Below are 16531 nucleotides of genomic sequence, written 5' to 3'. Positions count from 1 at the left end.
ATACCATATTAAATATATTAGCAACGTGATGTGTATACCACGGTGTATATGCTAGAGTGGATGTGAATGTGAAAGAGGAAGCATAGAAAAGGAACACGAGAATACGAGGGTTAAGTGGTTTAGCCTTGTCGGCCTACGTCCAAGGAGGAAACCTTTAAGGGCTACAACTTTATTCTATAAGAGTGAAATACAATAGCTTATGTTACAATAAATCATAACATGAGTACATAGCAAGTATAGGCTTGGGCCTATTACATTGGGCTAATATGTCTAATATATCTCTAACAATTTTGGACAATAAAACAAATTTTATTATTTTAATACACGATGTTGTACATAATGTCATACACAACATAATAGTATAATACAACAGGATTTTAGGTCATTAATCCTAATAAATGAGTGGATCACCGACATATTACCTTTAACATTGCATGTAACTTAATATTAAGGGCAAATTACAACTTACCAATCTATGGTTTGGCCGAAATTTAAGTTGCCCACCTGCGGTTTGAAATTTGTTATTTTACCCACCTGAGATTAGCTCAGTTAGAGTTCTATAACCCACCTTTGTTAAAAACAAGGTTAAATATGTAACTTTGCTTCACTTTTATGTCTCTCTCCTCCAAAAACACAAAAAACATAAAAATACAAAATCAAATAAGATAAAAAAGAATACGGCAGAACACTTGCATCATAAAATTTCAAATCACAGGTAGACAACTTAAATTTTTGTCAAACTTCAGGTGGGTAAAGTGTCAAATTGCAAACTACAAGTAAGCAACTTAAATTTCAGTAAAACCACAAGTGAGTAAGTTGTAATTTGCCCTAATATATTAAATATTGATAATGTCCTATCATTGGCAACTGGCAACGTTGGTATCTCTCTCTCTGTCTTTGTCTCCCTCTCTCTCCTCTTCCTTTTTTGTCAGCACTAGATTTTGATCTTCATCTTAGGGAACCAAGCTCACATTCAACCACTCTGCTCTCTACCTCAGTGAGGCCAAAAAATCTTAAGTTCCATAGCTTTTTCACCACATTCCCTTCTCCATACTACATTTCCTAAATTTCATGATTGACATAAAACCCCCATAATCCTCTCAGTTGATATGTATAATAACTTGGAGTTTCCTTTGCCTGACTGATCAACAATGATGGTAGTCGCAATGTTGGATCCCATATAATCTACAGCTCTACACATGTTGAAGTAATACCAAGTAACATGTATGAAAAAAATTGGAGGTATCGCATATTTTGCATTTGAATTGTTTGATATTATGCACTTTGGAAGAAAGAATGATTTGATTTAGATTTCTGAGAGATGCTATAATTTGTAATTTTATATATGTATATATTATACAGACCAAAAACAGGATTTTTGCCATCAATGAAGGAAGAAGGATACATAAGTTATCAGGTGGATACCCATAAAAATCTTCGCCCGATCGATAAACGAGTTACAAGCTTGGTGATTAAAAATACTGCCGGTTAGAGAAGAAGAAAAAAAAAACATAATTAAGGTTTTCAAATTTAATTTCTTTCAAAAAAATGAACGGGTTAAACATGCTTATAGGTGTAAATAAAATCGTAAGGTAGCTTTGATTTTTTTACCTTTCTAATTTTTAATTACCATATATTACCTTCTCAAAAAAAAAAAAAAAAATCACATCTAAATTGTCAATGACTATGAACTTAAAAAAATATCAATGACCTTTCAATCAAATGGGATCTTTGTATTTTCAATGATCAACATAGATATTTAGAGCATCTCCAGCAATACATGCAAAAGCAAAATATTAGCTATTATGGAGAATGAAACCCAAAAAAACAATTCTAGTAGCTACTTTATAACCAATTTCTTTTTTGGCTTATAAACAGTAGCCCATCAAGTCTAATGGGCTACTGTACATTAGCTATAAAATTTGTTGGATTAAAACATTACCAATAGTACTATTATATTAATTCTTTCTCTCTCCTCCTCCATATTTTTTTTTTCTCTCCTTCTCTTCCATTGCTTCTTCTTTTTTATTTTCTCTCATTCTCTCCATTGCCGTTGCTTCTTTTTTCTCTACATTGCTTTTTTTTTTCTTTCATTCTCTTCATGGCTTCTTTTTTTCTCTCATTCTCTCCGTGAACAATTATTCTCTCCTCTTTTTCTCTTTCTGCTACAAAGGGTGATCTGCAAACAATCACAGATCTCTCTCTGGAAGATTAACAATCCTGGATTTCTCTCACAAAAGCTTAAATCAAACTGGTATGCCAACTTCAATCATTTGAAATCATATTTCTAATTTGCTATTTTTTGAGTTTAGAAAAATGGGTTTCTAGGTGGATACCGTATATGATGTTTATTTATTGTTTCTGGATATCATATTTCTGGGTTTCTGGGTTTCTAGGTTTCTAATTTGCTATAATTTATTGTACCCCTGTTTTTGATTCTTGGTGGATACCGTATATGATGGGTTTGTGTTTTATTTGCTATTGATTTGGATTTTGGGGTTTCAAGGGAATAGGGTTGATTGTTTGTTTCCTCTGTTTATTTTTGTATTTGAAGAAATTATACGAATAATCTTGGCAACTAATTCTTTGTTTTATGCTTGTGTTCCCAATATTTTGTACTGAAATTGAACACGCTCACCACCTGTTTGATGAAAGTCCTGAGTGGGTTCTGTTTTGATATAAATCAGTGCTAATAAGAAAATTAAGATTAATTGTTTTGTGTGTCATGTATATGGTGCATTTGTAACTATTGGTTAGAGTTGGAAGAGCTATTGTTGAGAAATTTCACATGTATATGGAAGCTTTTTCATACATATATAAATTATCCAAAAGGTGTGTTTATGCTTTCATGGGAAATTCACTCAAAACAATTCTCTGTTATCTTGCAAGTTCGCAACTTTTGGTGCTTTATTTTTGCTAGAAGTTCCACTCAATCTCTGAAGAGTATGTATTAATGTCAACCATTCACTCCGTGGTTATCCTGTTAGCCTCACTCATAGACAGCCACACTTATAGACTCACAGGCTCACCCTCTCATCTCTCTCTCTCCCCCACAGTCTCTACAAATCTGCATCTTAGGTAAGGCTTTTACAATTTTGCACTTGGGTTTTATTTATTGTTGGGGTGTGGTTTAAAACTTCTAACAATTTTGTTAGTATATAAATATTGTGATTATTTATTTGCTAGGTTTTTATCATAACTTATTTAAGATATTATTCTTAATATTGTGAATATTTATTTAGTTTTGTTAGTGTAAATATTGTGATTATTCATTTGCTAGGTTTTCATCATAACTTATTTAAGATATTTATTTCGTAATTTGGATTTGTGTTTGTGTTTGTTCCCTTGTTTTTAATTCTTGGTGGATACTTGACATTATTGTTCCCCTGTTTTTGATTCTTGGTGGATATCCTTGTTTCCCCTGTTTTTGATTCTTGTTGGATACCTAACATTAGTGTGAACAATGGTTCAAAGTTTCAATTTACAAGACACTGACAGTAGGGAATAAACTTTGAGGAAATAATGGTCCAAAGTTTCAATTAGAGAAAGCTTAACCATTAAGTACTTGAGCCAATAGATAAGTGATACCAGGACCTAATTTACCATTGGTTTCAATATATAATCTACCTGAGGGGTTTCTGCAAGGTGTGAAATATGTCTGAGTGTGTTTGTTTTATTTTTTTTAGATTGTGAAACCTGTCTAAGAGGTTTCTTACAGTATACTTTATTAATTTTCTTGCTAGGGATGGATCCGCATATTCCAGGAGCTATATCTTTCACTGATTTTTTAGAAGATCCTAATAATGAATGTGTGATAGAATCTTCACATATAAGTGGTGAAGATAGTGTTCCACAAGCTCAAGTATTCAACCAAATGTCTCCACCCGAGGTTGAATCCATAGCTAAGAAATCACAACGCAGTGCCAACTTCTCCATCCAAGAAGACAATCTTCTTGTGTCTGCATTTCTTAATGTTAACCAAGATGTAGTGCAAAGTACTAACAAAAAAAAAGGGAACTTATTGGAAAAGAATTTCAGACTACTACCACAAGTGGAAGACCTTTGAGTCTACGCGTACTCAAACTTCTCTAACGAATAGGTGGTCAACAATAAGTTTTGTGGGTATTTGTCACAAATTGATTCAATGAATCAAAGTGGTATGACCAAGGAAGACAAGGCACATCTTACAAAAAAAATTTGTGCTAGTTTGATAATTTATTTCAACTATTTCAAGATATTAATTATAATATATTTGTTAATTTTTCTGCTTAATAAGGCAAGACAACAGTATCAAACATTCCAAGGTTCCACATTTTCATATGAACATTGTTGGAATCTTTTGAAGCACTCGCCAAAATGGTTGCGTACTATTCAAGAGCATAGACCAAAAAGAGGGAGACTTAATTTTCATATGAACATTGTTGGAATCTTTTGAAGCACTCGCCAAAATGGTTGCGTACTATTCAAGAGCATAGACCAAAAAGAGGGAGACTTGAGACAACATCTTCATCTCCTACTCTAGAGCCAATAGATTTAGAGGATGAAGATATCCCACATGTTCCTAATGTATTGGAGAGACCACCAGGCAAGAAGGCTGAGAAAGAAAGATTGAAAAAACAAAAGAGCAAAGAAGGTACATCTTCAAATATGGAAGCCTTATTAAATGTCATGATGGAAGAAAGAAGAAAAATGAATGAGATGAAAACAGCTGCTATTGAAAAAGGATGTCTTGCAAACCATGAGCAAGAGATGGCACGAATTCATCGCGAGGATAGAAAACTTACAGCAGCACAAATGAAAATGGAATTGGAAATAGAAAAATTGAAAGAGGATAGGGAAATAGAAAAATTGAGATTGGAGAATATGAAGGAGGAAAAAGAGATTATGATGATAGATGTAAGTGCGTTGCCTCCAATGCAACAAGAATATATTCATCAACGCCAAATGGAAATCCTTGAAAAGCGAAGGAATTAGCTTGACATGGGGTGCTCTTGTTTTGTATAGTTAGGAGAGCACTTTAAACTTATTTTGTTGCAATGTGATCAAACTGACTAGAACATATAGAGTCACTCATTTTTTTTTTTGTTGCAATGTGATCCCACTGACTAAGGATAGTAGTTGTTGTTATCTACTATTATTTGATGTATTAGAACATTTGTTTTTTTATATTGCAAGTAGTCGATAGATTTGATGCTATTGTCATTTAAAATTTGCATTAGAAGATTGTATATATCGAAAAATATGATCATTGCAATATTATTTATATTGAAAAATGTACGATCATTGGAAAAATATGATTGTTGAAAATGTATGATCATTTGAAAATATGATCGGATAAATAAAATAGTTGAGAAATATGATTGTTGCAAAATTTGAAAATGTTATGAAATTTAAAAAATATAGCTGTTGGGAATTTGAAAAATATAGTCGTTAGGAATGAATAAAGGAAGAATAAAGAAATATTAAAAAAAGAATAAAGAAAGAATAAAAAAAGAATGAAGAAATAATATTTAAATGAGATAGAGAATGAAATAGAGAATTTGTTGGAAGTATATTTGAAAAAGTGGGTAGGTAAAAGCTAAATGTCACTGTTCATTCTCTAAATAGTACAAAAATTTGGAGAAGCTGCTGGAGATGTTCTTACAGCTCGAATGCTCCTCCCCCATGTAAAACGTATAAAAAAAAATTACATTTAAGTTATTATAATATTTTTGTTATGAAGAGAGACATAGATGTTTCTTCCATTCTAAACTGGACATAAATCACTTTTCCAAATAAAATATTAAATGGGTAAAGTATAATTTACTTTAATTGATTAAATTGTAATATATTATTAAAAAAAAATACTATTGTACTATATATGTTACCAAATTCGCTGAAGGTAAAGCCAGTTGTGCTACATATTGAATTTTTTCCATTGATACATAACAAACAGCTTTAGACAGAATAATGCTTAATCAATCGACTGTAGGTAGTTTAGCGATCCATCCTTCTTGGTTGATGAATCTATCGACACTTAAAAATTGATTGAGTTCACCTTCACTCAATTTCTTTTCCCAAGGAACCCGTTTGGAAGTGTCAGCTCCCGGTCCAGAATTATCCACCTCTGCGTATGTAAGTTGATCTCTGCATCATGTATATGGTGAGTGCTGTCAAACTTTATTTTTTTTATTGATACATCAAAATTTGGGAGTATCATAAATATCTACGTTAGAAACAACTAAAAGTTTTGAGCTACAAAACTCTTGGTGAATACTATCATACTTATATAGCATCAAAGTGCAAACCCTTATTTAAGATACAAAACTATGTTTTAGACCCCTTAAAAATTATTGTAGTAAATATATATAAATTGAACTATATGAATACATGTGAGTGCATGTCTAGATTATGAAAATTGAACTATATGAATACATGTGAGTGCATGTCTAGATTATGACCGTCTAGGCTTCTAAGAGTAACAAAATTCAGAATTTTTGTTTTAAAATTGGGGTCATTCATTTTGAAACGAGTGAATTAGATTAAACCACATCATTCAAAATTTATATATTTATTTTGAAAAAGTTGATTATCATCAATTTGATATTTAGTATGCATCTGGCTTCAAATTAAAAAGTCAACTTATTTTACTCTTCAGCTTATTTTTGCTAATATTCGTAAGTCTCATTGCACTTTTTACTAATATTTAAGTTACTTTTACTTTTATCCATAGTTTGGTTATTACTTACTCTTAAGAATTCTAGAAAATCTTATATGGTATGATTTTATATATTTATAGTAAAAGATAAATTTAGAAAAATAACAATGACGGGGACATCAAGAGAGATCGAGTTTCTTACTCATGGCCCACGAATTGCCAAGCATCCCAGCCCACTGGGACTACTATATCTGATAACTTTGAATTGGCAATAATTACTCTGGAAAAAGCTCTCCAAGCTCTCCCAAGGTAAGCTTTGCCTTCCCCAAGAACCACACAATCTTTAAACACAAAGCCAGAAGGATCATCAGCTGAGTCCTTCCCCTGTGCTGTTATAAAGCCGATGTAGGTTCCAAAAAATTAAACAAAACAAAGAAACAGTTATTACATGGAATAATTTTATTTAGGTTAAAATATAAACGAAAATGAATATTTTGTTTTCACCTCATAGAATGATTGACCATTGCCAAATTTAAAATCAGCTCCACCTTGAATGTAGCATTGGTAAAAGTAATGGTGGCCGCCCCCATCCCACAACGTATCTTGCACCCCAAAAAAAGCTGCAGTTGTAGAAAGTAGCCTTGTCCCCAAGTATTTCAGCTGCCAAAGCTGGTACGAGGTCGTTCTGTTTTGGCCCCAAATTGTATGTGTTCTATTAAGAGTTTTACACATGGGTTATACCATATTTAACATTAACACTAAATAATTTTCACATGCATGTATTCAAGTACTTGGACTGGTATTGGCTTCCATTAGTTTAACTAATAAAGTCTTTGGTCATTGAATAAGAGACTAAAGATTCGAACTCCACTTACATAAAATATTAATTGATGTCTTGGCCATAGACTGAAATTTTATTGTATTTATTATAAATAAATAAACAAGTACTTTGGCAATGTTACTCCAATAGTTTATTTTTCCATATTAATGGTTTTTAAAAAGATTGTGAAATTGTTAGAGTGGTGCATGCTAGGGACAATATTACAAATGTTACAATATAACTTTTACAAATTGATGTCAGTGATGTGTCACTAATTACAAAAAAATAATTCTAACATTTATATTATGTTATTGACATCCATAAAAAACATTTATTATCAAATAAATTTGAAATAGAAAATTTTATATATTATTAATGTATTGTTTTCCCCTCTAATTATTCTTATACCATAATAGCACATCCTAGAAAAATATAAGTAAATATTTTTAATAAAAATTTTGTTTATTTTTTATAATTTTTAATTTAGAAAATTAGAGATATAGACATTATTATTTTTCCTTTTAGAAGAAACAATAAATTTGAATTTCATGATTAGGAGTTAAAAATCATTTATTTTTATTAATGATATCCACACTTAATGTAAATACTTTGTAATATGTAAGAAAATAGCATTTGTTAAATCATGTTACAAACAAATTTATTCTCAAAAGAATTTCTAACTCCGCCACTGAGCCAAATCCAAATCCGAACAATTTTGAGGCTGTTCCAAAAATAAAGAGTTATTGCTATTGTTATCCTTAATTACCTTAAAGCCAATGCCTTTCACTACAAGATTTTCAGCATATGAAGTGAAAGTAGCGCTAGTATTCGTACTTTCATGACCATCCCATTCAATAAATGTTTCCCGGCTGCCTGCTCCATCAAGGAAAATGCATGTTTTATCGTATGTGATTCTGACTTTTTCCTCTGCACAATAAGATAATTAAATAGATATAAAATCAATTAAGCTCTACAATACACTAATAATTAATTCTTCAACAACAACAAAACAAACAAATACACTAATAACTCTATGCATATATACAAGCACACAAGTGCGCATATGTTTATACTTCAACTAGTGTCACAGGATCAATTTTTCTTTTAAATTTTCTGCCTGTGATAGCACTAAATCCCTGACTTATCAGCAACTAAAGCTCCTAACAACTAGCTAGGTTTTAAAGTTTTTTTTTAATTAATTTTTTTACCGTATACGCCAGCTAAAATTTGAATCCGCATCCACTTAGTGTTGCCTGAAGGAATAGAATCAACGGCGCTTTGAATAGTCGTGAAGTGCCCTTTACCTGCAATATCTACAGTGCTGGTAAGTGCAACTTTGAAAGGGTTGGCTTGATTTAGTTCACACAAGAAAGCTGATCTAGACACATTGCAGTATAGTAACAAAAGGGTAATGCATAAAAAGAATTGCAGAAACTGCATTTTATGCATGTAAGTATCGATCTCCTAACTCGTATAAACTTTTGAACAAATGTTCTTTTAAGTACAAAACTGTAATAGAAGCCAGTAATTCATATAGTGACCAACGGCAGGGTATTTTCCAAGAAGCCATGACCTAAAATCAAATCCTGAATTCAAATTTAGGGTAATTATCTGGAAAATTTTCATATTTTCTATCTTTAAATTTCCAAATTTTAACTAGCAAAATGTATGCATCAGGCTATTATGACAGGTCATGGTTGTACCAACTGTTTTTTTTTTTTTTTTTTTTAAAGAGAAAAAAAAGGTAAGTAAAGTTTTATTGCTAAATAAAGTCCCTTTATAATATAATTTCCAAATTCAAAGGTAATTCTTCTACTCAAACATCTAAAACTACAGATGAAACTACGCTTCCTCTTAACAAGTTGATTAACCTCCCTCTAATCATTATTAAGGGCACGTTTAATATACTAAATGGGAATTATGACAAGAATGATAATCTTTATTATTGGGAATAAAATGCATTGTAATGGAATAACTAAACCTAAGTTTGGTTGTGAATAGTAACATTAGAATACAACTTATTATATATTTTAGGAAATAACTTATACAATTATATTTCTTAAAAAAATATATATATTTTGAGAAAGAGATTAGTTATTTTTTATATTAATGTTACATGTACAAACTATTTTACAACATTTTTACAAAATGTTGATGTGACCAACCTCTTATTGGTTTTTATTTAGACCCACTATTAATATCACTTTTTTTTATTTACCAATAATCACTCACCAGTTTGTAAATTTTTTGTAAAATAGTTTGTATCGCTCTGTTATTCTATTTTTTATGATTTTCTCTACCCCTTCTTTTTTGGGGTACAGTACCCACATAAGTTTTAGCGATTAGATTTACTTATTTTTAATCTTAGCCGTTTATGTAATTTTAATAGGATATCAGTTACCGGCCAGTCAGGTTAACATATAAAACCGAAAAAGAAAAGAAAAAACATTCGGTTCTGCTTCTCTCGCATCTCGGCGTCTCTTCTCTCCAACTTTCATTGCTGATGTTCTTAGGTAAATCACTGAATCTATTTTTTGTCATCCTGTGTCTTTACAATCTAGAGTTTCTAAATATCTTATAGCATTCATTTAGGGATTTTGATTCTTAATCCTTTTCCTCAATATTTGTTGAAGTTAGGGAAAAACCCTAGTGATCTATTTGCATGCCATGGATTCTGTCTCTTCCATCAATTGTAGATCTGAATCACAAAATATTGATAGGATTGTGTAGGTTTATTTGTGCCTTTGTAGGTTTCATTTGATTTGTTTATGATTTTTCTGTTGATTTTGTTTGATTTGTTTATGATTTTTTGGGGTTTTGTTTGATTTTTTTCTGATTTGTCTGTGAGTTTTGTTTGATTTGCTTTTGATTTTTTGTGGGTTTGTATCTACTGGTAAGGATCAGAACTGCACTGGTTTAGTTTTGTTAAGAATTTGTTGATTTATAATACTAGTGTTGGCATAAATAAATGATTTAGAAATTAGAATGGAAAAAACACAGTGGAAAGTGGAAACTATACAAAGTTAAAAAATGGGGACAAATTATAACTCAAAAGACAGGAAAACAATGTCAAATTCTCATCCTTGAATAATGGAGGTGGGATGGATGGTGGAACCATCCTTCCTCTTCCATTGAATATAAAAAGAATAAGAATACAGATAAAGATGTGGTATAGTTTCTTCCAAAGGGGCACAATGCAGAAGGTTTAGGCCAATGCATAGGGATCTAAATCACCCACGGAAGAAGCCACGTTGCTAGGGAAAGAATTAAAACTTAATCTTCTGTTAGCCCGTTGCAGCTTGCCATTTAGTAGCATCTTTTTCTATTACTCTTATGGATGTTGGAGTAATTTAAAAACTGCAACTTGCGACCAAAATTCTTTAATTGTCAATATGCCAAAACTCATGTCTTTCAATCCTGAAATCCACAAGAAACAAAATATAGAAGGATATGAGATTTTTATATGAATTAGCAATAACTTTGGACTTATAAATGAGAACCTAAATACATTGGGATTCCAACAACATCTTTGTCCTTTTAAGTGAAATATTATCCTGGCATTTTGCTTTAGAGATTGCGTACTAGTGAAACAAAGGCAATTTGTTTAACAGAGATCAAAAGAGTTGTGAACCAGCTATTAGATGTACTGCCAGAGATCTTGCTAAAAAATCATTTCATTGAAATATGTCTTCATATTTCCTTCATATTTCTAGAAAAGAAACAGTGGATAAAGGGACTACATAGGCATCTTAAACAACAAAACAAGGAATCAAGCAACACTAAAACCACATCACATAGAACTTTACAATAGTTTTCACCTTAATTTCTTAATATATATTTCAAAATTCAGATGGACTAACTTATATGTCCTCAAACATCTGTATCATACGAACTTTGATTTCCTGATCTAGTGAGTGCAAAAAATGAAAATTTTCAACTATATAATATTAAGAAGTCTGATAACTAGAAAGTACCTCTATGGGAAAAAAGAAAAAAAAATGAAGCTTTTCTCTAATGCTCTAGTAATTAGTGGAGACCAATTTCAGATTTTGAAGGAATAAGGAAATGTCACCTTCTATTTGTACTGTAGAGTCCATCTTTTTCTTGGTTCTGAAAAACCTCCTCAGGATAATATTGTTATGAGAAAGCATTGGTGTTCAGTTCTTCCTTGCCAAATTATTTCCCTATGCAACAATATTTTCTTCTAGGGGCACTCCAGATTTCCTAGAAATAACAGATATCAAAAATAAGAAATTGTAATAAAACAAGGAACTTGGTTTCAATAATTGAGTTCAGGGACCGATATTGTAGTTTCGTTGTCTTTATAACTATATGCCTTTTCCTTGACTGCTATCTATTTGTTATTTTTTTTTTTTTTTGGTTACCATCAAGCATACAACTTAGCACATAGAAAATTCCAATTTAATGAATTTTTTTTTTTTTTTTTAATAGATGTCAAACAAATTCTGGATTATAACTTCATGCCTTTATGGTAAGTTAAGCAACCCTATGAATTCAAGACTACATCAAAGATGAAAGGAAATTCATGTTATGTAAGTGCAAACCCACTTTCTATACAAAGCTCTTATAATGTCTCAACTTTTGATATCCATCTTAACGGAATATTTGTGCAAGACAACTTTTGATATCCATTATGAAGCAGGTTCTTGTGGCTCCTTCCTTACAGAATTCTTTATTTAAAATTGGTGCACTTATACAGGTATGCCTAATAAATTTATGTTTGTTTCTTTTTTCTATTTTAGAAGAGAGAATTATATTAAGATTTGGTTCCGTTGTTGTGGAATAATTTTTAATTACACGTCTCATTATTTTGTAGGAGGACTTGTTGGAATTTTTTCGATACAAGTTGGCAGCAAAGCTAGTGCTTTCAAAGGATAATGAACAACAATGTTTTAAATTATTTAAAGCACTTAAAAATAGAGCTATTGGATTTTTTTTTTCAGCCTCTCAAATGACAATGCTTTGTATAAGTGTGAATGTGAGTCTTTATCTATTAGCAAACAAGAGCACTGTATACATCATCTAGATAATACACAACCTTAAATTTTGAGTTTTGACATTTGTAGTTTGTACTAAGATAAAAGTAAAGGGCGACAACCTTCTCTGTCTGTGGTATCAACCACAATGAATTTTTGTTCGTTTATTATTTCTTCATGAATCATATTGAATCAACAACAATGTTTTAAATTATTTCAAATGATAATAAACAACAATGTTTTAAATTATTTAAAGCACTAAAAAATAGAGCTATTGGATTTTTTTTTTTCAGCCTCTCAAATGACAATGCTTTGTATAAGTGTGAATGTGAGTCTTTATCTTATTAGCAAACAAGAGCACTGTATACATCATCTAGATAATACACAACCTTCAATTTTGAGTTTTGACATTTGTAGTTTGTACTAGGATAAAAGTGTAGTTGCGATAACCTTCTCTTTCTGTGGTATCAACCACAATGAATTTTGTTCGTTTATTATTTCTTCATGAATCATATTGAATCATCTTCTATATTCTTTTGATTTGATTTCTCAGGTTTGCTTGAGGATATTTTTTTGGAATAGAATGATAAAATATTCTCTGACCCATTTGCCCTTTAATTTCATTAACAAATAAAAAAATAATCCACAGCATTTCTCTAGCTTTGAGACAACAATGATGATATTTTGGAACTCATAGGACATTATTATCAAGTGTTTCACTAAAATTGACGAACAATGACAATTTGAGCCATCCATTTGAAAGAGTTACTTGGAGAGGTAAAGATAGTGGGAGAGATTGAGACTCTTTATACAATCCAATATCTTTTTATTAAAATATGAAATTGAAAATTTCAAAATATTTTAAAATATCTCAAATGCAAAGGGTGAGAGAGATTCTAAGACTCACTAAGAGAGAGAGAGAGAGAGAGAGAGAGAGAAGTAGCTCGAGATGAAATGTAGTCTATCTTAAAGCTTGGACAAAAAAGTTTAGTTCCAGTGGTCCTTTAATGACAGAAGTAATGGCCATTTTATGGACAACATAGTTAGCCAAGATAAGGGAATTCAAGAACTTCATAGTGAAAGAGGATGCCAAATCATGCTTTCATGCACTCAATGGAGCTTCAGATTAAAAGTTATGGTCAATCTCAACACTATGTAATGATGCAAGGGTTATCAATATAAAATTGTATTGGTTTTGTATATTAGTTCCCAAAAAATTGTGTCAAATCTATAGCATTTTCTGTAAACATTTGAGAATGGAACCATCAAATTTGAGAAAAAATTAAAGGAATCATTATATGTGACAGAAGAACTGTCAAATTTGATATTGAACTACACAATGTGATAATAGAACCATCAAATTTGAGAAACAAATAAAGAAACCACTAAATGTGACAAAAAAACTGTTAAATGTGATGTTGAAATTGCACAATGTGAGGATGAAACTATCAAATGTGAGAAAAAAAGTAAGGGAACCGCCTAATGTGACAAAAGAACTGTCACAAGTGACAAAAATAGAGCAGATGTGATGTTGGTACTGTTTAATATGACAATAGAACCATCAAATTTGAGAAAAAAATAAAGGAACCACTATATGTGATAAAAAAAAACTGTCAAATGTGATATTAAAATTACACAATGTGATAATGGAACCAGTGAATGTGAGAAAAAAATGAAGGAACCATTGAATGTGACAAAAGAATTGTCAAATGTGATGTTGGAATTGCACATTGTAAGGATGGAATCGTCAAATGTGAGAAAAAAAGTAAGGGAACCACCAAATGTGAGAAAAGAACGGTCACATGTGATATTAGAACTGCACAATATAAAGATGAAACTATTAAATATGAGAAAAAAGTAAGGGAACCATCAAATGTGAAAAAAAAAACTGTCACATGTGATGTTGGAACTGCACAATGTGAAGATGAAACTATCAAATGTAAAAAAAAAAAAAAAAAAGTAAAGGACCCACTAAATGTGACAAAAGAACTGTTACATGTGATGTTAGAATTGTACAATGTGACGATGAAATCGTCAAATGTGAAAAAAAAAAAAAAAAAAAAACCACCAAATGTGACAAAAGAATTGTCACATATGACAAAAACAAAGCAGATGTGATGTTGGTACTGCTTAATATGACAATAGAACCATCAAATTTGAAAAAAATAAATAATAATAAAGGACCCACTATATGTGAGAAAAGAACTATCACATGTGATGTTAGAACTGCACAATATAAGGATAGAACCGTCAAATGTGAGAAAAAAATAAGGAACCACCAAATGTGAGAAAATAACAGTCACATGTGATGTTGAAACTACACAATGTGAAGATGGAACCATCAAATATGAGAAAAAAGTAAGGGAACCACTAAATGTGAGAAAATAACTGTCACATGTGATGTTGGAACTACACAATATAAAGATGGAACCGTCAAATGTGAGAAAAAAGTAAGGGAACTGCCAAATGTGACAAAAGAACTGTCACATGTGATGTTGAAATTGCACAATGTGACGATGAAACCGTCAAATGTAAGAAAAAAAGTAAGGGAACCACCAAATTTAATAAAAGAACTGTCACATGTGATGTTGGAACTACACAATGTGAGGATGAAACTGTCAAATGTGAAAAAAAAAAAAAAAAAAAAAAAAAAAAAAAAAGTAACCTAGTATAGAAGTTACATACTGGTAGGTACCGTACCCCCTCTTTTTTTGGGGGGTACCGTAGAATTTCCCTCATAATTATTATGTGCATATGGAAATTTGTTTATTTAGAAATATATTAATCTTAGAAATTATTACACCTACTAAGAAATAACTATTACAATCTTACAACCCTTTTAAAAATAATAATTATTACTCATTTTAAAGAATGAGGAATGAATATTTATTGTAAGATAACCTGTAGACAATCCCTTTCAAAATCAACCCAAAAAACACTAGTTGCCAACTCAACTAGGTGAGGAATTGTCATGTCGTGGGTGTATCAATTGCTTAATGCAACATACCACTGCGCACCCTTAGCCAGTGGTTACTCTACAAATATAAGTTCTTGTAGAGTGTGAGGGATAAGAACTAAGGTTCAAGTTTCTAACCCAAAAAACACTAGCTGCCATGTTGTCTGCCTACTCAACTGGGTGAGGAATTGTCATGTCATGGGTGTATCAATTACTTAATGCAACATACCACCGCGCACCCTTAGCGCAATGGTTACCCTGCAAGTATAAATTCTTGTGAAGTATGGAGGGCAAAGACTAAGGTTCAAGTATCTAAGAGAGAGTTTCACACATATATACACTTAAATTATACTAAAATAGAATTTCTATCTTGTATCAAAAATTATTTGGTGCGACATAGATTCTTTTTCTTTTCTAGTTAAATTATCATACTAGCTAGGATTTAAATTAATTGGACTACACGCTAGATTATCGAAATACTTTATGGTTATAGAATAAAAAAGGTAATATTAGACTCTTTTTTTTTTCTTTTTTTTTTCTTTTTTGTATGTGGAGAAGGAGGTAATGTTAGACTTGATCATGCTTTACATTCTTTTTTCTTTTTTTTGGGAAAATCATGCTTTACATTCTAAGTAAAAAATATATAGGAGCAAAAATAACTTAAAACTATATAAAATAAGAAGAATATCTTTTATGAACTCCCCCACCTCCTCTAGTTCTCTTCTCATCTGTCTCGGTTGGACCATATAGTGCTGGATATTCAATGCCTCATTTTAATTTATAGTGATCTTAGGTGGAAGTTTGTTAGTGTTGACAAAGTGCCAACTCTATTGCTCATTCCTTCACTAGATATGTTAGCATTGGCAGTCTTAGGATTTTTTTTTTTTTTTTTTTAAGGTTTCGTAAAAAACTTAAATTAATAAAAAAAATGAATTTAAATATATTGAGTTATCAACACACATATAAAAAAATAAAAAATAAAAACATGTAAATATATGAATTTTTATAATTTTCTTCTACAAGTTTTTATATTTTAAAATCATTATAAGATAATTATTTATTGATTGTCAATATCTATTTTTAATATGGGTATGTGTGACCATTTTATTTTGTTAAATTTG

The 16531-nt window shown here is 31.0% G+C and overlaps 1 protein-coding gene and 2 long non-coding RNA genes across 3 annotated transcripts; 2 read left to right on the top strand and 1 right to left on the bottom strand.

Moving 5' to 3' along the window:
- Window positions 1-1966: 1966 nt before the first annotated feature.
- On the top strand, window positions 1967-4270 carry LOC112008348 (uncharacterized). Its single transcript, XR_002882551.2, has 3 exons — window positions 1967-2254; window positions 2890-3078; window positions 3744-4270. It is a non-coding gene; the product is annotated as an uncharacterized LOC112008348 (long non-coding RNA).
- Window positions 4271-5957: 1687 nt separating this feature from the next.
- Window positions 5958-8897, bottom strand: LOC112008339 (probable pectinesterase 29). Its single transcript, XM_065763938.1, is given in 6 exon segments — window positions 5958-6126; window positions 6840-7051; window positions 7142-7258; window positions 7260-7349; window positions 8224-8384; window positions 8666-8897. Coding segments are annotated over 6 exon segments (981 nt in total).
- A 948-nt stretch (window positions 8898-9845) lies between these two features.
- LOC112008330 (uncharacterized) lies at window positions 9846-12632 on the top strand. Its single transcript, XR_002882549.2, has 4 exons — window positions 9846-9970; window positions 11910-12010; window positions 12121-12177; window positions 12295-12632. It is a non-coding gene; the product is annotated as an uncharacterized LOC112008330 (long non-coding RNA).
- The last annotated feature ends 3899 nt before the right edge of the window (window positions 12633-16531 follow it).

This window comes from Quercus suber, unplaced genomic scaffold (assembly GCF_002906115.3).
Source record: "Quercus suber isolate HL8 unplaced genomic scaffold, Cork oak 2.0 scaffold_534, whole genome shotgun sequence".
In the NCBI taxonomy this organism is placed as follows: Eukaryota; Viridiplantae; Streptophyta; class Magnoliopsida; order Fagales; family Fagaceae; genus Quercus; species Quercus suber.
The sequence above is the reverse complement of the archived record's forward strand: the minus strand, read 5'-3'. Positions and strand labels throughout refer to the sequence as shown.